The sequence below is a fragment of the Crocodylus siamensis genome, chromosome 3 (genome assembly GCF_052110815.1).
Source record: "Crocodylus siamensis isolate JL-2025a chromosome 3, ASM5211081v1, whole genome shotgun sequence".
In the NCBI taxonomy this organism is placed as follows: domain Eukaryota; kingdom Metazoa; phylum Chordata; order Crocodylia; family Crocodylidae; genus Crocodylus; species Crocodylus siamensis.
In genome coordinates, this window is record NC_143397.1 from 232,931,146 (window position 1) to 232,955,037 (window position 23,892).

The 23,892-nt window shown below is 41.8% G+C and overlaps 1 protein-coding gene across 4 annotated transcripts in view; it reads right to left on the minus strand.

Moving 5' to 3' along the window:
* CSMD3 (CUB and Sushi multiple domains 3) overlaps nucleotides 1-23,892 on the minus strand; it is a 1,311,906-nt gene that overhangs the window by 721,506 nt on the left and 566,508 nt on the right. For all 4 annotated transcript variants that reach the window (XM_090040525.1, XM_090040524.1, XM_090040523.1 and 1 more), the window contains one exon: nucleotides 16,751-16,875. In XM_090040525.1, coding sequence (XP_089896651.1) covers nucleotides 16,751-16,875 — 125 coding nt within the window. The remainder of the gene's footprint in view (nucleotides 1-16,750; nucleotides 16,876-23,892) is intronic.

Below are 23,892 nucleotides of genomic sequence, written 5' to 3' on the forward strand. Positions count from 1 at the left end.
GGTTGTTCCTGAGGCCGCTGCAGCCAGTACTGGGGTGAGTGCTGCACAGAGGGCTGCTCAGGGCTTCACTTGTCCAAGCTCACCCCAGCCCATGCTGGAGTGGCCCCAGGAGCAGCCAACATCAGCTACGTGCACCACAGCACAGCACAGCCCAGGAGCTGTGGGAATTCTTAAGGTGGAATTCACTATGTATTAAAGTCTGAGAACTTTTGTACTAGAAGAAAATTTCCATTCTAGGTCACTTGTATGTCAAAATGGCTCAGTGAAGATGCAATGGAAGTATGAAAGCCACTACTAGCAATACCACTGACTGGAACTAACATAACAGAGGCCAGAAAAGGCCTTGCTTTGAGAAGAGACTGGAGTAATTATGACTTCTTAATACTATAAGGGACTAATCAAAATGGACATGATATAGGGATCTAAATTATTAAATAATATAAAGGGATTAAATCAGTCATTCCTGCATATTATCCACTGCATATTACAAGAACCAAAAGACATCCAATTAAATTTAAAATCAATGAAAGGATTTTTTTTTAAATGTAACACAACTTGGGTAACTCCTTCCAAAGATTGTTCTGAAGATTTAAAGATTTATACAGGTAATAAAAATATTCATGGTTATGTAAGAATGGTAAAAAAAATTATTAGAGATATAAATCTTCATGTTTCAAGGTTAAGAAGGAACATCCTCTACTACCAACATATTCTGTTATTGTTCACCATGACACACACACACACACACACACACACACACACATATACATGCACATATATATATATATATATATATATATATATATATATATAACCTATATAATTTACTGAAGGGTATATAATTATGCTTTTAGAAAAAAAATAAAATATTCTATACAAATTATTCTAAGTATCTATTGAAATGAAAACATTTTTTATATTTCTATAGGATATATAAGCTCTTGAAAGAAGAGAATTCAGAGACAACAGTTTGATGACTGTCTATGAGGATGGAAAACCATACTAAAAAGTGTCATTTCCCATTATTTATTCATAAAGGGAAATGGAAGAGGTGGATTTCTCTTATGCATTCACTGTCTTCTGAATCTTTTGGTACTGATCACTCTTGGAGATAGAACGCTGAACTGGATGTAATGGCATACATCATAGCTCAGCAGGGGTTTATGCACATAATAGCTTAATAATGGGTCTATTGTTACAACAACAGTAATAACCACTTCCACCCTTCTTATTACCTTCTCCTGTCATGCAAATTCCCATTAACCATGAGTTGTCACTGTGATATACAACCACTAATATCCTCACTGCTTATTAGGTGATCTATGGACCTGGTAACAGAAGAAAAATGATAGATGGCACCATTCTGTTGCCTGAATATTACTGGAATACCAATGGGGGTGTAGGTTGTAGCTGTATTGGTCTAACAACACAGGCAGACAAGGTTCTTTGGGTAAATCTTTTATTAGACCAATGTAAATAGTTGGGAAAATTTTTTTAGCAAGCTTTCAAATTTAAAAAATGTTCATCAGGCTGAGGAAGTCTCTAGTTGGTGTGTGGTCTTCCTGGATGGAATGAATAGTAAAGAATTACTATTTCTTTCTTATTTATTTACTATTATTTACTAGTAGCCTACTACTATTATTTACCAGTAGAAGCCTCTGGCTTCTTTACTTTTCATTCCATCCAGGAAGCACACACACCAACTGCAGAGACTTCCTCAGCCTGACGAAGGGTTTTTAAACTCAAAAGCTTGCTAAAAAATGTTTTCCAACTATTTAAGTTGGTCTAATAAAATACTGTTAAGGAATTTCCTTTGGCCTAATGTGAAAAATGTCAGTGAATGAAAAAAAACAAGTGTAGTCATAGTTGCACCTTTTGGACTGTGTTTCACGATTTGAAGTAAAAAAAACCCCAAACCTATCAGATTAATATTAAGGCGATAATGGTAAAAATAGCAAAAAAGCAGCTTTCCTTAGGCTTCTCCAGGCAAAAATAATTATTTCACAAAAACTTTGTTACTTTTCAGATAATAATCATAGAATCATCATAGAATCATAGAAGTCGGGTTGGAAGGGAATTTGTAGATCTACAAGTCTGACCCCCCTGCCTGGGCAGGAGAAAAGACTGGACTCCAATGAGTCCAGCCAGGTAGTCATCAAGCCTTTTCTTAAAGATTCCCAGGGTAGGAGCCAGCACCACTTCCCTAGGAAGTTGGTTCCAGCTCCTAGCCGCCCTAACTGTGAAGTAGTTCTTGTGGCTGTCTAATCTAAACCTACTCTCTAATAATTTGTGTCCATTGTTCCTTGTCATACCGGGGGGCGCTAGGGGAAACAGTGTCTCCCCTAAACCCTTCTGGTCCCCCCTAGTGAGTTTATAGACAGTCACCAGGTCCCCCTCAGCCTCCTCTTGTGAAGGCTGAACAGGTTTAGGTCCCGCAGTCTTTCAATGTAGGGTCTGCCCTGTAGTCCCCGGATCATGCGGGTGGCCCTCCTCTGGACCCTCTCCATGTTGTCCACATCCCTCCTGAAATGGGGTGCACAGAACTGGACACAGTACTCCAGCTGTGGCCTGACCAGCATCGCATAAAGGGGGAGGATCACCTCCCTGGCTCTGCTTGAGATGCACCTGTGGATGCATGACAAGGTCCGGTTAGCCCTGCCAACCGTGACCTCGCATTATCGGCCCATGTTCATCTTGGAGTCAATAATGACTCCAAGATCCCTTTCTGCCTCCGTGCTCTCAAGAAGGGAGTTTCCCATTCTATAAGTATGCTGCTGGTTTCTACTACCTAAGTGCAGCACCCTGCACTTGTCAGTATTGAAACGCATCCTGCTTATGTCAGCCCACTCCTGTAACCTATCCAGGTCTTGTTGCAGTCTTTCCCTTCCTGCTAGTGTGCTCACCTCACCCCAAATTTTGGGGATCAACTCTGCAAAAATACTAATGTTCCTGTTACACAGCAGGTTGAATTTGTATTTGCTAATTTGCTAGCAATTAGCTATATAAAGATTATCACTCAGAAATGTTCCACAGAAGCTCAGTCATGCAGGAGGGGTAGACACAAGGAAACAAGTTTAATCAACCATTATGGATATTTATTTCATCATCCCATGTTAGTGGGAGGGAAACATTTCTGTTGGTAAATATTTTAGGAGGTTTTTTTCAAGTAAATAATTGTCTGGACTAAGCAAGTTGTCCTTGTAACAAGGCCATTGATCACACTGATAACATGCATTGAATACATGATGGGAAAATAACTAGGAGCCCAATCTGGCAAACATGCAAAGGCTTAACTTTACACCTTGTGAGCAGTCAGAGAAGTCAATATAGTGACTAATCACTCATATGTCAGAAGCATATGCAAATGAATTTCCAGGACTGGGAAATAATGTCTGCACCCCCCACCCAGAGTTTTATTAATAAACAACCATATATTTTAATTTATTAAAATTAATATGTTTGTGTCCATTTATTAAAAGAACACAAATTACCAAAAAGATTAATGGTGACCATGCAGAAAATATATATTAGAAAAGCAAATTAAATAGTTAAAAATATCAAGTTAATAACATCTATACTTAAAGCAGGGTTGTCTTTTGATGTCAGGCAATTACTCGGGAAAGGGAGGTGTGTGTCTGTGGTATGTGTGTGTATATGTGTGTCTTGAAGAACAATTGTTTTAAAGCATGTTTCAGTCTTTTTGACTGCCCTAATAATCATAAATGTTACATCCACCTGATATAAAACCTAAAGAAAAAATGAGTTCGTTTTATTTTAATATGTGTTTTGAAATTTGTTGTCATCCAATCATTAATATTAGTTAATAATAAATGAAACTGTAAGTCTAGATGGACTTTAAAACGTTAGCTGGTTGGGACCATTGTAAAAAATGAAAATATTCTAGTGTACAGCAGAGTAATTTGAAATATAGAGATATGTCACTAGTCCAGTGGTTCTCAGCCTCTCTAGCCTCAAGGCATCCCTCCAGCAGAACTTTTCTGAATTGTGCAGCACCCCGGCAGAAAAGCAGTGAGTTATATCTAAATGCAGAAAAGCTATGGAGAGGGACCTTGAGGCTATAAAAAGTTGATAGCCACTGATCTAGCTGGTACCACTTAAGGGTAGCAAGGGCAGGACCTAACCTTGTCACACCCTGCTCTTTCCACTGTCTGCCTCCTCTCCACCATTGGTCCATTGCACCTGTGGGGTCTCTATCCTCACAGCCACCCTCATGGCCCCATCCAGTGGCCCCCGGGAAGAGTGGAGGTGATGAGCCAGGCTGCAAAGTGTGTCTCTGTCCATGTGTATGCATAGCAACCTGCTCCCAGCAGAACATGTTGCTGGGAGCACGAGGGGCGGGGGGTCCAACACTGGGGCTGCCTGGGGGCAGGGAAGGGCTGGGGAAAGAAACAGTCCCCAGACAACCAGCTGCACATGCTGCTGGAAGAGCTGGAACAGGTGCAGGGTGCTTAAATGGGGGAAGAAAGTATTTACTTCCTCACACAACGTGGCACCACAGCTGAGAATCACACTGCTAGACTCTAAGTAACTGTATTCTTAAAGGAACTAGACATGGGCATCACTGAAAAGATTAGGGATTGTTTGATTTAAATAGAAGACAAGCTAGAAAAGAAAAAGACAAAATTAAGGGTAGGGGAAAGTCACTTAGGAGACAATGCTAACCTTTTATGATACTATCAAGTGCATCAAAATTGAAATAAAATGGCTATAGTTTTAATACTTGTAAATTTAGCACCAGAAGAGATCATATGGATTAAGAGTTTATGATTCCAATAAGGAATAGACTTTTTATATGCCTATCTCAGTATTAACAATTCCATTAGAAAGCACTTTTTAAAATTAAAATAAAGAATAGAGCTTCATAATACAGGGCCGAGGTACTAATTGTCTATCATGAGGGAAATAGCCATAAAAGATTAGATTAGTGATCCATCTAGTGCTGTGACTGACAGTGGCCCATTATTTTTTTCTAAGTGCTACTATGAGCACATATGTGGGAATACTTTTTGGAAGACTCTTCTTCAAGCCTTATTCATGTGTAGAATTATTACTTATATAAATAATCCCATTGAGTTTAATTAGATTGCATACCTATTTTATTCTGTTTCTATATTTCTGTTTCTTTTATGGTAAGCCACCCTGAACCTTTTTTGGGGAAAGTTACCATATAAATCTAATAAATAGAGAGATGAAATAAAGGAAATTAAGGTTTATAATAGTTTTTTGGGGAAGAGGTCCTGGGTTACTTACATGTCTTAACTGGAAGGTAACTCCACATTAGCAAAAAAACAAAAAAACAAAACTGCCAATTCTATCATAGAGAGACAGGATAGAAATATACAAGGATTTTTCACCAAATAATTTCAAGGTAAACATAATTCCTTATATATATTTACCTTGAAATTATTTGGTGAAAAATCAAAATCCAGTGTTTTGGTGAAATTACACACACACACACACACACACACACACACATGCACGCACGCACGCACGCACGCTTTGTAATGTGATATTGGAAGCTTGACTTTATTCTGACCGAACAACCAAAAAGAAGAGTTAAGATTGTCCCTACGTGTTTCAGGGATTGTATAACATCTATTTCATTATAGATAACATGAATTACAATACACAAAAGGCCAATATAGAATTGAGTAGATGCCTGAACTTGGAATTCGTTTCCCTTTGTTGGTTCAGGTAAAATATAATGTTACTTTATTCTAGCTAAATATTTAATTATGTTCATACATTTGGTACCAATGTGAAATAAGTCAAACACACTGCCCACTAGCAGCTCTTTGGGGGACAAAGCTCAAACCTTTTGCTACATGAAGTATAGCAAAGTTCAGAAATTAACATATAAAAAGAGTATTATGACACATTTGCAAAACACAAATAAATAAAACCAGATATTATTTGTGTTGTTGCACACCCTTTTTAAATGCTGGACTGTTATAACTCTAAGGGTGCATCCAGATGAGCCTACATGTGCCTCTTGTCATGTCTCAGAGCAGTTTGAGGCCTGTAGTGGGGGCAGCTCAGGAGGGGTGGGTCCCTCGCCTGCCCCCTGTACAGCCCACATGCCCTCCCCGCCCTCCCACACAGCCTACAGCTCACCTGCAGTAGCAGTAGCCATTCGGGCACTCAGCACAGTGCCCCTGCATGGTGCAGGGCAGTGTGGCTCAGCCCCAGCCACCTGGCACCCATCACTGCCTGTGCCATATCACACGGGCCTGGCCTGGCTTGGCGTGCTGCCGTGCACCTTCAGGTAGCTCCGAACTGCTTGGGCTGTGACCCAGGGCCTCGCACCACTCACAGGGACTTCCTGTCATGCCAGGCTGGATCCTGCATGCACAGGCCTGGCCCAATGGAGCATGGGGCCTGTGCATGGAGGACGCAGCCTGGTGCAATGGGTGAGTGGCGCAGAGCTCCAGGTGACAACCCAAGCAGCCCAGAGCTGCCTGAAGGTGCATGGTCCAGCGCTGATCTGGGCCAGGCTGCAGAATTTGGCGCAGGCAGCATCAGGTGCCAGGTGGCTGGGGCCGAGCTGCACTGCACGGGGGAGGCTATGCCAGAAAGGCCCTGAGAGCCCCAGTGGCTGCTGCAGGTGAGCTGTGGGCCATGCAGGGGGCTCATGAGGGCCCTGCAGGGGGCATGTGGGCCCTGTGAGGGGGGCATATGGGCCATGAAGTGGGCCTGTGGCCCTGTGGGGAGGACCAGTCCATGTCCTTGGGGGTTGTTCCCTGTGAGGGGGGTCAGGGGCCCACCCCTCCTGAGCAGCACCCCCATACAGTTCCCCCACAATCCCCACATACCTACCCACATGCCCCGTGTCCCCCCACATCCCTCCACACACATTCCCTCACACACCTTCCCGCTCTGCTCCTGCAAACCCTCACATCTCCCCATTACACATCCATTGTGCCCAGCTGCCAGACAGGATGAGATCTGCTGGCTGGAGCAGTGGCTTCAAGAGCAGCTCCCCACATCCTAGTTATTGAAGTGGTCAGGAGGAGCTCTAACTTTTCTATGATAAGAAAACCAAAGCAAACATCAAAACATACAGACATTTATAATTTATTTTATTATGATGATAGAGACACTGGCTTCCAAATTGCTTTAAAATTGCAAATATATCAATAAAGCATTGTCCAACTGATGTCTCTCTCTCTCTCTAGATATATATAGTTTTTTTTTGTTTTGTTTTGTTTTAATTGTGGAAGAACATGGATGTTGGGGTATTATGAAGAGTGAATTTGGGATTTTTTTTTTTATCAGAGATTTTGCACCTGGAACCCAGCTGGAGGTGGCTGACCTCCTGGCCACTTGGGGCCAGGAGGACATGCTTTAACAGTTCAGAGCAGGCCACCACACTGTGAACATCTTCCAGGTGATAGCTGCCCACATGGCAGGGTGGTGGTATACATGGTAGTAGTGCCACACAAAGGCCAACTATGCAGTCACAGCCCACTGGCAGCTAGCCCAGAGGTGCAGATGCCTCTGCTGTGACTGTGCAGTCCCCATCCAGGTCTGACAGGCATGCAGCCATGGGGCCACATGCTGTCACAGGTGGCAGCAGGTCACAGCCAGGCAGCAGCCCCCGCTGCCAGACTGCTGTAGAGGGTGCAGGGAACTCTCGGCTAGGGCTGCTTTAGCAGCCCAGCTGGCACAGGGGCTAGTGTCCCCAGAAGCCAGGCCCCAGAAGCTTGTGAGAGCAAGTAGCCCTGAGCTACTTGCCAGAGCAGCTTTTTATTCTGTGGGGCCAGCACAGGGCAGACTTTTATACTGCTGGGGCCAGCACAGGTGATGGCCCCAGGCTCTAGCTCCCCCTGTCAGAAGATCTGGGAGTAGCTGGGCAGCGTTATTTTGTCCCAAGTGGTACAACTTGGCCCACACCACAGTGCATGTCTGAGCACAGGTGCTGAAGCAAAAATTCCTGGCTCAAATTTGTGCTGTTCCTATGTCAGCTGCTGAAAGCACACATGCCTGCATGTGTGAATTCACCCTAAGGGGTTATAACCAAGTTTAAACTGAACAGCTGCTAAGTTAACATGAATATGGAAACTGAAACATGGTTGAAGATCATAACTGGGCTGGAGCAGATTTTCAGTGTTCAATATACAAACAAGGAGAACAAAATTGTACTTATCCTTTTTGGTTCTTTTTTTGTACTTTAGCTACTGTTTTATTTTTAGCATAGACTATATTTTGTAAGAGACTGCCAGTGTGGGCTCACCAGATTGGCTTGAGATACTTACCCCGGGCTAGAAACAGTGCAGGTGAACTCCGAGCAACCCCAAGGGTGGAGCAGGGGAGCCCTGACCTGTGGAAAAGGAGAAGCCAATCGAAAGAAGGGGTTTTCAATCCCCTCATTCACATGGAAGGGGGATGGCTGGGGTTGGGGGCCCACCACCCTGAGCCCTGGTTGGCTGGTTTGGGACTGCCAGAGCGGATAAAAATAGCAACAGAACTGGTGTGTGTGGGCTGCTGACAGTGACTCAGGGGAACAATGCAGGAGGCCTAGGAAGAGCTGGGGTGAGCTGACCCAGCACAGGGAGCAGAGACCCCTCTGAGGAGTCTCAAAGGCCCTGGGAGAAGAAGGCAGCGGCAGTCGGCGTGCCTCCAGCCCCACAGCAGAGAGGGAGCAGCAGCCAGGGCTTGGGGCAGACAGCTGGTGCCCCAAGGCCCCAGTGCAGTGGGCTGGATGTGCCGGGCATCTCAGAGGCTAGGGGTGGCAGTCGGCCCCCCACTCCACTGCGGAGAAGAAGCAGCAGCCAGGAGTGCAGGTGGCATCCTTATCCAGAGCAGGGAGCTGAGCGGGTGAGTTGAGGAAATCCCTCAACTTCCCTGGGGAAGCGGGACAGCAGCAGGCAAGGCACTGGGATCCTGAGGAGCAGCAGAGCGCCACGATGAGGGTCCCCAGGAACTCAAGGCACAGGCCGGTGGTCAGAGCTGGATTGACGAGCAGGAGTTTGGATCAATGACCCCTGGGAGCTGCCTGTGCTGCTGACCCTCTGCCACTGACTGCCTCAGAGGAGACTCAGTCTTGTCCCTTATTCTGCAGCTGATTGTCATCAACTGGAGTCCCTGAGCTTTGTGCTTGGGTCATGCTGATTGCTGCAGGAGCCTACTCTGTTGCTTGCTGCTTGCTGTTTTCGTTACCACGGAGGGTCACCCTTCAGCCTCTTTGTGGGGTTGGGGTTTAATACAATTTAATCGCTGCAGACCAGAAGAGCTTAACCTGTTGCAGTCTGTCTCTTATTGGGAAGCCTGTTGGAGCTGCGGGGAGTGACCACCTTGTTTCCTTGTGGTAGCATCTCGGCAGTGGCTGAAAGCTGCCAGTTCCCCTACCTGTGGTTCTTGAGTCAAGGGTTGACTAATGCACTCTGGTTTGTTTTGTGATTCTGGTTACGCCATTTAAGTTCACTTGTAAATAACCTTCCTATTATTCTTGTTTTGTAAATAAAGTCTAAATAGTTAAATCAGTTAAGTATTAGACCTCCTTGGGACCATGGGCTGCTCTGTGGAGAGCAGGAGCCAGCTGGAAAGCAAATTGGTGCTTGCCTGAAGCCCTGCCCCACTCTCACCACACCATCCCTGATATTGGGCAGGGGTAGAAACTATTGGGCTGCCACCCGGGTTACAATTTAATAACAACTTCTTTAATGAAAACTTCCTGTCTACAAGGAATATTCCATACAGTAGCATAATTAGGGTGACGTGAGGAGGGTGCCTTCCAGGCACCAACTATGAAGGAATGCCAGGATACCCCTCCTGCCAGGAGTCTTTACTGCAGCAGAGAACTTATGCTCTTCTCCTGTCTGGACATGGGAGCTGGACTGGGCAGTGCTGTACTGCATCCAGCAGTGTATCTGGAGGGTAGGAGGGGTGAAGCAAAGTGAGGAGACCTCCCACCTCCCTCCACCCCCTCCTCCCCAAGAAACTTTGAAGCAGTGGGGGAAGCTCTACACTGCCTCTGCCCTGCCACAGGATCTGGGCAGTGCAGTGTTGCACTAAATAGTGTATGTGGGAGTGGGGGTGAGTGGGGGAAGCATAATGGTGCTCCCCTCTTCCCCTCCAGACACTCAGTGAGTGCCCTATATACCACTGATTCCATAAAGCAATGGAATGAACAAACTGATATATTACTAGAGTACATACATGGGAAAAATAGATTACAGAATAAGGGTAACAACAAGAAAACCATAATGAATTATCAAGCACACACATTACTGTCTTTTCCAACTCTAAACTCAGAAAATCAGCAAATAAGGCTGCCAAGCAGAGCTGCTAGACAAAACAAGAACAGAAATACTAATCTGGAATAATCTTTAGACATCTGTAACAGAAGGAAAGTACCCAAATCAAAACTTTCATAGAAAAACAATTTCTTTGTTATTAACATCAGCACCTCAAACACCAAATCTAAGTCAAAAGTTTGATTCATTACTGTCCTCAAAGATTAACACAAAAGACAGGTTAGCAATGGCAATCCATTAAATATCAATAAAAATACATATCTAAAAGGAAGTTAACGTTTCTAAAAAGATTCATAATTAGGTCTTTATTCAAGAACCCAGTACCTCATACTAGCCATTTCAGCAACCACTGTTTTATCTTTGTGGTTTTGATAGTTATTTGTTGGGTAGATTATCATGAGAGTACTTTTCTAGGAAGTTTGCTAACTTATCTTTGGTTCTTTTCTGAAGTAAGACCATTTGCAATGGGCTATTATTCCCTCCTCCAAATTCCTAGGTTGAGGCAATTGCTTTTCTGCCTATGATATACTCATATAGCCTTATATAAGGCTCTTCATTATTGTTTTCTTATTCAAGATATTTGTAAGGAAAAAGGGAGTTAGTAAGATCATATGTCATTAGTATGCAGACACAGCCCTTTTTCTTCACCACATTGGTAGAGGCATACCTCGGAGATATTGCAGGTCCGGTTCCAGACCACTGCAATAAAGCGAATATCGCAATAAAGCGAGTCACACAAATTTTTTGGTTTCCCAGTGCATATAAAAGTTATGTTTACACTATACTGTAGTCTATTAAGTGTGCAATAGCATTATGTCTAAAAAAACAATGTACATACCTTAATTAAAAAATACTTTATTGCTAAAAAATGCTAACCATCTTCTGAGCCTTCAGCGAGTCGTAATCTTTTTGCTGGTGGAGGGTCTTGCCTCGATGTTGATGGCTGCTGACTGATCAGGGTGGTGGCTGCTGAAGGTTGGGGTGGCTGTGGCAATTTCTTAAAATATGACAACAATGAGGTTTGCCGCATCGATTGACTCTTCCTTTCACGAAAGATTTCTCTGTAGCATGCGATGCTGTTTGATAGCATTTTACCCACAGTAGAACTTCTTTCAGAATTGGAGTCAATCCTCTCAAGCCCTCCCGCTGCTTCATCAACTAAGTTTATGTAATATTCTAAATCCTTTGTTGTCATGTCAACAATGTCCACAGCATCTTCACCAGGAGTAGATTCCATCTCAAGAAACCACTTTCTTTGCTCATCCATAAGAAGCAACTCCTCATCCTTTGAAGTTTTATCATGAGATTGCAGCAATTCAGTCACATCTTCAGGCTCCAATTCTAATTCTAGTTCTCTTGCTATTTCCACCACATCTGCAGTTACTTCCTCCACTGAAGTCTTGAACCCCTCAAAGTCATCCATGAGGGTTGGAATCAACTTCTTCCAAACTCCTGTTAATGTTGATATTTTGACCTCCTCCCATGAATCATGAAAGTTCTTAATGGCATCTAGAATGGTGAATCCTTTCCAGAAGGTTTTCAATTTACTTTGCCCAGATCCATCAGAGGAATCACTATCTATGGCAGCTATAGCCTTATGAAATGTATTTCTTAAATAAAAAGACTTGAAAGTCGAAATTACTCCTTGATCCATGGGCTGCAGAATGGATGTTGTGTTAGCAGGCATGAAAACAACTTTAATCTCGTTGTATATCTCCATCAGAGCTCTTGGGTGACCAGATGCATTGTCAATGACCAGTAATATTTTGAAAGGAATCTTTTTTTCTGAGCAGTAGGTCTCAACAGTGGGCTTAAAATATTCAGTAAACCATGTTGTAAACAGATGTGCTGTCATCCAGGCTTTGTTGTTCCATTTATAGAGCACAGGCAGAGTACATTTAGCATAATTCTTAAGGGCCCTAGGATTTTCAGAATGGTAAATGAGCATTGGCTTCAATTTAAAGTCACCAGCTGCATTAGCCCCTAACAAGAGAGTCAGCCTGTCCTTTGAAGCTTTGAAGCCAGGCATTGACTTCTCCTCTCTAGCTATGAAAGTCCTAGATGGCATCTTCTTCCAATATAAGGCTCTTTCGTCCACACTGAAAATCTGTTGTTTAGGGTAGTCACCTTCATCAATTATCTTAGCTAGATCTTCTGGATAACTTGCTGCAGCTTCTACATCAGCACTTGCTGCTTCACCTTGCACTTTTATGTTATGGAGACGGCTTTTTTCCTTAAACCTCATGAACCAACCTCTGCTAGCTTCAAACTTTTCTTCTGCAGCTTCCTCACCTCTCTCAGCCTTCATAGAATTCAAGAGAGTTAGGGCCTTGCTCTGGATTAGGCTTTGGCTTAAGGGAATGTTGTAGCTGGCTTGATCTTCTATCCAGACCACTAAAACTTTCTCCATATCAGCAATAAGGCTGTTTCACTTTCTTATCATTCATGTGTTCACTGGAGTAGCACTTTTAATTTCCTTCAGGAACTTTTCCTTTGCATTCACAACTTGGCTAACTGTTTGGTGCAAGAGGCCTAGCTTTCGACCTGTCTCGGCTTTCGACATGCCTTCCTCACTAAGTTTAATCTTTTCTAGCTTTTGATTTAAAGTGAGAGATGTGCAACTCTTCCTTTCACTTGAACACTTACAGGCCATTGTAGGGTTATTAATTGGCCTAATATCAATATTGTTGTGTCTCAGGGAATAGGGAGGCCCGAGGAGAGGGAGAGAGATGGGGGAACGGCCGGTCGGTGGAGCAGTCAGAACACACACAACATTTATCGATTAACTTCGCCGTCTTATATGGGCACGGTTCGTGGAGCCCCAAAACAATTACAATAGTAACATCAAAGAACACAGATCACCGTAACAAATATAATAATAATGAAAAAGTTTGAAATATTATGAGAATTACCAAAATGTGACACAGAGACACGAAGTGAGCAAATGCTGTTGGAAAAATGGCGCTGATGGAAAAATGGCGCCAATAGACTTGCTCAATGCAGGGTTGCCACAAACCTTCAATTTGCAAAAAACGCAATATCTGTGAAGCGCAATAAAGCGAAGCGCAATAAAACAAGGTATGCCTGTATACTGTGGGTATGTCTACACAAGATGCTTAATGCACAGTAGATTAATTGTCTGTGTTTTACAGTGTCACAGTAAAAACTGTACTATTACGTTAAACTGCAGTAGTATTAGTCTTCTGCACGTTAACCATTACAAAAAATGTGCAATTGTGGTAATGTGCAGTAGGGCAGCTTATTGCACATTTATTTGGTACTTCCTTTTGCAAGTGCTAAATTTAATGCACAGTACTTACTGCACATTAATGAGCATATAGACGTGACCAATATGTGTTTCCTAGTGTTTGGCCCCAGTTAAGAGTTGGACTTAACCATATTGACAAAGGTTCAATCCAGATCAGGGTGAGGTGATCATAATACATATTGTTTTTATGGTGTAATAGATGTGGGGGGTGTGAGGGTTCTCTGTTAGTATATGCATTTCTTGAAACTCTGACAGAAAGGTCTGAAAGACTGAGAGATCTTCTTTAATCCTGAACAACTCCTGAAATTCCAAGAGGTACTGATGACCAAACCTGCTTTATATTATAATGTCAGGCTAGGTCATTTCAGATTTGAACATCCCCATAGATTTTATGATTTCCAGAATTACTGTTTGTATGCAAGACTATGCATCCAGATTTCAGATGAAAATATATTCTATACGATATGTCATTCAAGAGTTGCAGCTCTTTAATACAGTAGTGCTTTGAAAAAAAGTGTAGGAGAACATTATATTGTTCATTAACAGCAGATATGGGTTGGTGTCAAAAGCTTGTAAAAATCACCAAAATTTGGAGAGGGTAAAGTTCACATCCTGGAAAGATTTAAAATTTGGCCAGTTTCTATAAAAAAAATTATCCATAGGATAAAGAGGCTGAATATACTTTCATACTGCAATGAAATACTGAAGAAGAACAATATTTCCATTCATACTTCCCTTCAAATTCCAGTTTCACCCTTTCTTTCTTCCAGTATCCCAGGAGATGCCATTTTGGTGTCCTGTTTCAAATCAGCACCCAGGACTGGAACCCTGTTTATCCAACCCTAGCTATGCTATAGGTTGTTATTCTCTGTTATCAAGACTTCTAATAAACTTTGCCACTTCCTCAGAGGCCTGTCAGAGGCAAACAGGTTCTGAAATTACTCATCTTCATGCCCCCCTCCTTATGAAAATATTAACTTAAAAATTATATTTCCCTTAAGGACTAAACAAAGTTCATAATCTGCAATATTTGCCTCCATTTTGCAAGTGATGTGTCACATTCGTTTTCCAGAGTTCTATTTTATTTCTGCTGCAGAAATGCTTCAGACTCATTCCAACTTTCTTTTTCATGAATATGATCCTATGCCAGTTCCAGCTGGTATTATATGATAACTCCTAAAGTGAGTTAATCTTTCATTTCTGGCAGGAAGATTTATACTCAGCCAGTCATCTGTCCTGTGAGAACAAGTTGTGAGGATTTATGTTGCTGAATCAAATGCATCTAATAGAATCAGTAACTTCCAATTTAAAATTTTGCAGTGCAACCCCAGAACATTAATGTAACTAAGTGTTGATATTCAAATTGCCGTTTTTCAAAAGTGTAATTCAGCTGGTTTTTCAAATAGATCATTTATATAAATGAAGGAAAATACTCATAGTGCTGATATCTAGGGAAGACATAAAATGATGCTTGAGAATACTGGATGAAATCTCAAAAGAGAGCATCAGATGCACCTTCTAACTAATCCTTTGAAGTATCTCTTTCTACACCTCATGCATAAGATGTCAAGCTGTCAATCATCATTAGTGTACGCAAAAATTAAGTCTATATTCTTGAGTCTTTAATAAGTTTAAGTCTAATAAAATCTGCTTATTAATAAACAGGACAAATAAAATCATGTCAAAGGCATTTAAATCAGTGCTTTTAATGCAACTAATGAAAACTATAAAGTATGTACTATTTGACAAACTGCCATGTCTATACCATCTGTCTATTTGTCTTTTCACCATATGCCTCTATATTAATTGCTAATAACTTTTTTACTATGCATCACCTGTTCTGCATAAAGAATGTACTATAACTAAGTAGTCAAACATAAAGAAGTGAATGAGTGACACTGTCTATCAGGTTATCAATTACATATTCTATCCATGACTTAGTTAATGGTGTCTTATGAGATATTTCATTAATATGATTACTATATATAGGTGCAGGGATGATCATCATTACTAACCTTCACAACAATCACCGACTTTTGTACCTTTTAGCTTAACAATCATTTAGCTTAGCAGTTAAGCTCCCTCTTCATTTTGTATTACTATTCAAAAGTTTATGAACTGATTGAACTGCAATTCCATTTCTGGAAATTTCAAGGATGAATCCCATGTATTGGTTTCCTTTTATACTATTATACTTGTTAAATTTATACTAATTTCCTTAGAAATCTATTGATCTGCTTCAGAAGACAAACCACACAGAAATGGAAAAAAATGTATTTGTCAACAGTTACTGAAGGCCATTTAACTGAAAATCTAGGTAATACCTTTTGGAACTTCCTAAATAGCATGCATGCACCAGAGATTTATAACACTGCTGGTGGTAGCATTTGACTAAATTTTAGCATAGATTTTCAAATTAAAAGAAAAGTGAAAATAATAATATGCAACTGGCATTGGAACAGTGACAAAATAAGGTACCAGATGCAGTGCTCTTTTCTTGCCAATACTGTCGTTTAAGTTTCCTGGCAATTTATAAAATTATATAGTCTAATAGAATACATACTTTGCAAAGTATGGCTAGCTAACAAAATATCCCAATTAATGTTCACTTTCCCATTGACCCAAAATGCTTAAATTTGATACATTCTTTTATTATGGGCTACAGAGTTCAAGAAAGAATCCAAATCCTCACCTCTAACCTTTCCATCAAATGTTTAAAAGCCTAGTCTTTCTTTTTGGATTTCAAATATTCATGAAGTTCTTTCTTGAAATCGGCAATGCTCATTCATTAAGAACTACTGATTGCATACAAAATAACTGCCAATTTGAAGCCTGTCCTTTCTAGCATAAGTCACTTAATTGCTGTCACTTTAAATGTTTACTATAATTAATTCTTTCCATCAGTCTGTCAAGTATTGAAGGAGGCTCCAGTTCAGAGAAATGAAGGTAATTGAGATCACCAGTTCATTTTATCAGATGTCATCCAAGAAACAGTTAAGCAAATGATGTACATAAAACCCAAGTTAAACCAAAGCCATTATGAAAAGTGACCCCTCATTAAGGAAGTAAGGAAAAGAGGAAAAAGCGCTGTTTATATTTAAATGCATGTCAATGTAATATCATTAGATTTCAAGGGCAAAATAACATGGTACAAGAATTGTGAAAACTATTAAATCTGACTACTAGTAAAAGATTTTATCTTTACCTTTACACACAGGTCTGTGATCACTCCATGCAGCAAAAACTTCAGCTATCCTCTGACAAGTGATACTTTTGGAACCCTGAAGCACGTAGTCTTCATCACAGGAAAACTGTATTGTTGCTCCCAGGCTAAAAACAGAGTGATAAAAAAATATAATAATACATATTCAACAATAATGATTGCTCTTCTTCCACAACTATAACTCTATCCGGTGTCATGGTGACAGTGAGCAATATAAATATTGGGCAACAGGAATTCCAAAATGAAATCACTCACTCCTTTGACTGGCAAAGTTTCTAAATATAATGTAAGAGAACAAGTGAACACTAAAAAAGCAACCTTGGAAGCATCTGTTCACTGCTATTATTCATTAAGTGAGAATTCTGGTTTCAAAGGGATACTGCCTGTCTGCTTTTCTGGATGGAGGTGGCGTTTAGTGCTTCAAAACTGGCAGAGATGGAAACAGGAAGCAAATCATGGAAAACCATTTTTTTTAACAAAGCATGTTTGTATTTTTCTTTAAGACTTCAGTACAAGCCATAGACCATACACATATATTAATGAGACAATTGTTGTGCTTTTAAAGATAAAGAGCCACTACTATTTCATGAAAAAAATATCCTTGAAACCAGGGAGTACCACAGGTATCTAGAAAAGCTAGTATCTAATTCTGAAGAATCACAGGTTTCATTGGGGAGGGAAATGTCTTCAGCAGTTATAGTTGTGAAGAAAACCAAATTATGATGGAGTATAACCCATGTAGAGATATCCATATAAATATGCAGGGAACCTGGAACAATAGAACAGACATGTAAACTGCCCCATTTATCTCAGTGAGGTGTTAAATTTTTGTCACTGGGCATCGGAGTTAAATGTCAACATCATTTACTATCTGTTCCTCATGTAAGAAAGATGAGGGAGAAGGGAAGTCTGCACAATATACTGTGAGAACACATGCTGGTATAAAAAAGGTGGCATTTGGGGAAATACTACCACTTATTTTAATCTAACCAAGAAGGAGACAATCCCAAAAAACCTAGTACAACTGGCTCCCCACCTGCAACACACCATCGTATTTTCAAAATCTACTATAGTGGCATTGTTTTAGGACCTCTCATAAATGGAGCCTTATTTGTTGGTGGTTGTGAGGGAAGGAAGGGGCTGGAAGACGCCGAGACTCCTTTCCCTGGCGCAGTCACCGTGCAACACCCCTTTCCAACCCTGAGTACAGGGCGTGAACCTACCTCCTGCAGGTGTAGGGAGGAAGGAGGGCCCTGGACAGAGAGGGCCGGTATAAATGAGACATCAGCACTAGACAGAGCCCTGGCAGAACCAGAAGAGCCCGGCAGGGAGATGGACGCTGGCAGGAGCTCATTCGGGCGGATGCGCGCCATCCGGTGCCACGGTCGCACTTTCTGAAGCAAGGGTAAGCCCCTTGCGGGGTTTGTGAACACGGGCAGAGAGCCCAACAAGCTAAGGGACTAACTTAGCGGGCCGGGCGCGATTGGCACCTGACAGGCGCATACACCATAAAACCCTTAATAAAGGGGCACTCAGACAGTGAATTCACTGCGGCAGCAGTAACTGGTCTCACAGAGTCTTAAGGAGGGCTGAAGAGCTCCTTTGGGGGAAACAGGGGAAAGAGCGGTGGACTCCACTGAGGATTGGAGTGAGAGTCCAAGCTCAAGAGCTCCGGTTCGGTGCTGTGTTTGTGTTGTCCTTCTGTATTTTGTTGTGAATTAATCCGAGGGAGGAAGATCGGACTACGTGACAGACTCATAAACGACGGTCACATTCCCGGTGGTATGGGTGAGGGTGTAGGGGTGGCGGAGCCCTCATCAACGCGGGACCCTGAGAGGCAAGGAGTCTCATTTTTGGACTGACACGCGTCAGACAATACAACTGAACCAGATTACCATCAAAGTCATGGCAGGCTAGTTGGACATGTGAAACCCACAGGTGAGTGACCCCTAACCCTGGGAAGCAGTCCCCAACATAAGGAGACCGTGGTTACCCTGGAGCCACGACTCCACAGTGGTGCATGGAAGTCTACCATTGTTTTTTTCCTCCTACGGTGATCCTTGATAAATTCCATGCTCCAAGGTTAATAACCTTGTGATTCATTGTAGGAGACATCACAAAGCATTATTCATAGATGTGAGCAGCTCCGCTAAATGCAACTTAACACCAATCACACACATAAGAGTCTGATTGGGGTCCAATGGCTCTTACATGAATATTGCAACAGAGCATAGTTTTTTCAAAACTCTGCAAGGGCAGAATCTTGAAAAAAGCAGTTCCAGTAACTTATCTTCCTTTTTGTTTTTTTTTAAATTTTTGGTTGAATGTGTAGTTTGAGAAATTTAATTCATGAATTGTCTGGTTAACTATGTAGTAATAGAAGTCCCTGGAGCATGCACAACTAACCATCTCAGGAGCCTCTAGAAGAAGATGACCTTTTAACTTATTTGAATCACTCAGAAAAGTGAGAGCATGTGTAGTTAAATTGATGGGAAATCCCCAGGCAAATGCAAGCAGTCATCTTGATTGACAGCAAGATTGTAACTAACTGCTATAAGTGACAAGTGGCAGGCATGATTTAGTTGAACAACATTGAATGGGGTGATGTGAAGTATGTGGAACTATAAAAGGAGCTGGGGCAAGAGACCTGTGTGAGGGGACTCTGTGTGTGGTGAGGAATTTTACTTGTGGCTTGTGATGCAAGAATAGGCAGGGGCATTTGTTATTTTGAGAGAGGGACAACCTCCACTTTTTGGCCTTCCGCTGTCCTCATTCCTGTCCTTGCTGACCCGTGGAGATCTGGAGATCTCCATGTAATGGTAAGGCCTGAGTCTGACTGCCTTGTGAGAGCAGCTGTTGTATTCTTCCAGGACCTAGTGCCTATTTGTGAAGAAGCTTTATTTTGTGCACCTCTCTGTGAAGTAAGGAAGGAGAAGAGCAGAGCTGCAGCCTGTTGGTTAGTGTGTAGCTCTGGAAACCCAGCTGATGACCAGCTTTTAAAGTTGTTGAACCCATAGGGGGCTCCACAATACTAATAAATCATACAAATGATGCATCTCTGTAGGTATATATCTATTTATCAGAACAAGTGGTGTCATCATCTCCACCAAGGCATTAAAGTCCATGACAGAAATTGGCTCCAACAGCTTGAGGAGAAAAGAGGCCATAGGAAGCAAGCAGCTCCCGAACCACCCAACCATGACACATACATTTGCAAACATTGCCACCAATCATGCAAGTCTCAGCCTGGACTATCCAGTCACATGAAATACTGCAAAGCATCTATGTCATAGGCTGCAATATCCACCGTCTCTCACAGATGAAAGGATACATATGTGTATATATGTTAGCAGCTTTATAGTATTATGATTGGTGTTACTTTTTTTTTTTTTTCCATTTGATTTCATTGGCTAATACACCAATATGGTGCAGAACCAAGCTGGGCCCTGAGCCAGTGGTGCCATTTGGCACTATTGATCAGTTTGGGCTAACTTCTAACCCTACCCCCTCCTTTTCAAGCCCAGTGAGGGTGGGGTATAGGTCCCTACGAAATCCTACATGCAACCAATATAGATGATATTTTTCTTTACATTCAATCCCAGAAAACGTAGAACATAGAATATACCATTCTTCTGGAATTCTCTACTCTAAGTACCTGCGATTCTCCAAGTATTATTACTATTACTTTTTGCAGAAAGGTCTAGTGTGCCAGTCAAGGACCAAGACTGCATCATTCTAAGTGCTGTATAAATATGGACTGAAGATATGCTTTCTTCCCCCAAGAGTTTGAACTATCTTGATATAAATATAAACAGAACTATGAAGTCAACCTCTATTTCTAAGTAAAAACTAGTATTTTCTTGTCACTTTCCCTTAATACTACATACAGTGCTTTTTAAAAATAATTAGTGGTCTGTCACAGTTTAAAGCTTGCATAATTTTGTATTGTTCAACATCAGAACTTTCATATTTATTTTGTCTCTCTTGAGTACCAGAACATATGCAAGTAAACCTACTGTCCTGAAAGAAATTAACTGTCCTTTTAATGTTACATACACATTTAAATGTGTTGTTTAATCTGGGCCCCCCCCAAAATGTCACTCACTGTCTAACTCTGCACTAAATAAATTATGTCTTCTATTTTACAAAACCTCTATTCCACCTGAAGACATTTTTTCTTACTAAACCAGCAAATTCTGTACCCCCTCCCATTAAGTTCCATAGCAGCAACCTGAAGGAATGTTACAGATGGTGCTTATAGGAGCAACAGCCTCTTAATAATACTTCCCTTGGGACTATTTTCTATACCATGAGTGCAGAAGAAACTCCCAAGAACAGCAGTATACACTGAGGAGCAACATAGCACTAGGACAACCAGTCCATTTGGTGGTGGTGGTGGTGGTGGTGTTTCAACAAAATGTTGGTCAGCATTGTGATAAATAAAACATACTCTCTCGTTGTTTAGTTACTCATGAGAATTGTCACATCCTTGTCATGTCAGTATTTTACATCTTCTAAAATACATAATGCAACATATAGGATACCTTACCATTTTCTATTTTTTTAAAGTCCCATTAATATTTTCTACCTTGAAAGGTCAGCCATCATTTAATTCATCAACCTGCCATGTTTCTGTGCTCTTCCTCTCAGCATCTAACTTGAAAGACTCCCAATATAAGTTAGATTATCTTAGATGTAGTTGAGTCTAAGATATGAGACACTGCAAAATATCTACATCATAGGCTGCAATATCTACCATCTCTCACAGATCTAAGGATGCCAATGTGTAAATATGTTAGTAGCTGTATATATATGTACATGCATGTGTATCTATGTATATATGTTAGCACCTGTACTGCTCCATGAGCAGCAACCCCACCAGGAATCTCCAGAACTATATTCTATCATACAGCAGCCTGTCAGGGCCTCTGAGAAGCAGCTGTATGATTGTTTCCACTTTCTTGCATAGACAGATTTCTCTTTTGGCCAGGTACAGGGATTTTTAAGCCCTTAATGTGGAACAGGTGTAGAAGGATGATCCACTCATTTGACTTATAAATCTAAAAGCAGAGCATTCTTGACCTCCATTAACGGCATCAGCAAATCATAGAAAGATAGAGTTGACAGGAACCTCAGGAGGTCATCTAGTCCAAACATCTGCTCAAGCAAGATCATCTCTGTCTAAACCTTCCAAGCCAAGTGTTTCATCAGCCCCACTCTTCAAAGCTTCCAACAGTGGAGATTCCACAATATGCACTCATTAGGGAGACAAGGTTCTTTGGGTAAATGTGATATCTTTTATTAGACTAACAAAATGGTTGGAAAATTTGTTTTTTACAAACTTGCACAGGGACAAACACCCTTCTTCAGGCATAGGGAGACTCTGCTGGTGTTTGTGTGCTCTCCTGGGGCGAAAAGAAGCTTAAGGCAATATGCAAAATGCAAGTGTGTGAAAATATAAATGTGTGGCAGGGAAGATCAGGGAGGATTGGAGTAAATGGGTGAGAGACAGGTAGGTCAAAGGGAAATGTTTACTAAATCTACCCCCTCTTCTCCTCCCCACAACACATCAGGGATATCATTCCAAACCATTTCATACAATGATTTGGGGCTGCATTTGAAGCAGCACCACATAGGCCCAGCCCCATAGCTCTGGTTAAGCACATTGGTAGAATTTGTCATCATGAAAAGGTACTACAGTATATCTGCTCCATATCCAGAATCACTAGTGGTTGCCTGGTCAAATGAGAATGCTCAACTGCTTTATTTATTACTATAATCTGAGGTGCTCATGGTGTGTCATGCATGTTTTCCTGAGTTCATTTTACTGATATGGCATTTGCATTCACAAAGGATTGGGGGTGTTAAGCTTCATCCTTGGGTTTATATGCTTTGTGGTATTTCTTATATGGTATGTTGGTGCCAGGGTTGTACAAGATAACGACTTTCAAGTGTCACTGCCTAAACAAGAGTTCTGTTCACACCTGGGTAAAGCTCAAAGCCTGAATGGCTGAAGAAAAGTAATCACTCGGTGCGTCTACGTGTCCCCATGGCGCCTTTGTTACTGAGCTGTCATTTAGTATTTCCTTTTAAGCACCACGCAGTTGTTTTCAGCCACTACATGACTGTAGCAATGCACTATAATGAGGGAGCACATTGCTTTGGTGACACAGCTGGGGCATCACAGTTTGTGATCACCAATGCTACAGCGGATTGCTACGGCAAAGTAGTGTCATGTGTAGATGCACGCACTGAGAATTAGTGTCTGACATAAGCTTGTTTACTCATCAAATAGGGCCTTCCAGGCCACGACAAATTTACATTTCAAAGGAAGCACTTGAAGTGGGCACTACACTTCAAGAGGGATGTGGCTGTCATGAGAGGGTCCAGAGGAGGCCCACTCACATGGTCGAGGGCAGCAGGTCAGGCCCTACGAGGAGAAGCTGAAGGGCCTGAATCTAGTCAGCCTCTACAAGAGAAGGCTGAGAGGGGATCTGGTGGCCATTTACAAACTCACCGGTAGGGCCAGCAGGAATTGAATGAGGCTCTGTTCCCCTGCATACCACCAGGAGTTACTAGGAATAATGGCCACAAATTGTTAGAGAGAAGGTTCAGGCTGGGCATCAGGGGACATTACTTTACAGTTAAGGCTGCCAGGCTCTGGAATGGGCTCCAAAGGGAGATGGTGCTCTCCCCTACCTTGGGGGTCTTCAAGAGGAAGCTGGACAGATATTTGGATGGGGTGTTATGACTCTGCACTCATTCCTGTCCGGGGCAGTTTGTCAGACCTGATGATCTGTTTAGGTCCCTTCTGACCCTAAGCACTATGAAACTAGGAAGAGGCAATAAGAATAGCATCTGGGGGACATTTGTCACAGTGGAAAAATTACGTGAGACACATTTTCTTTAGGGCATTGGATTTCTAATTGTGTCTGGAAAGATGCAAATGTTTGCAGGGTCTTAATTAGATCAAGGAAGTTTGCTAGTCTGGTAAATATGCACTTTACAGCGGTTGGGAAGTTATATGCACACTATAGAGTCCCCAAGAATTCAATGGATGACATATGTAAATGTTCAGATAAGATACCATATTAAAGGCTTGCCCTGAGGGCAAGTGGTTGTCT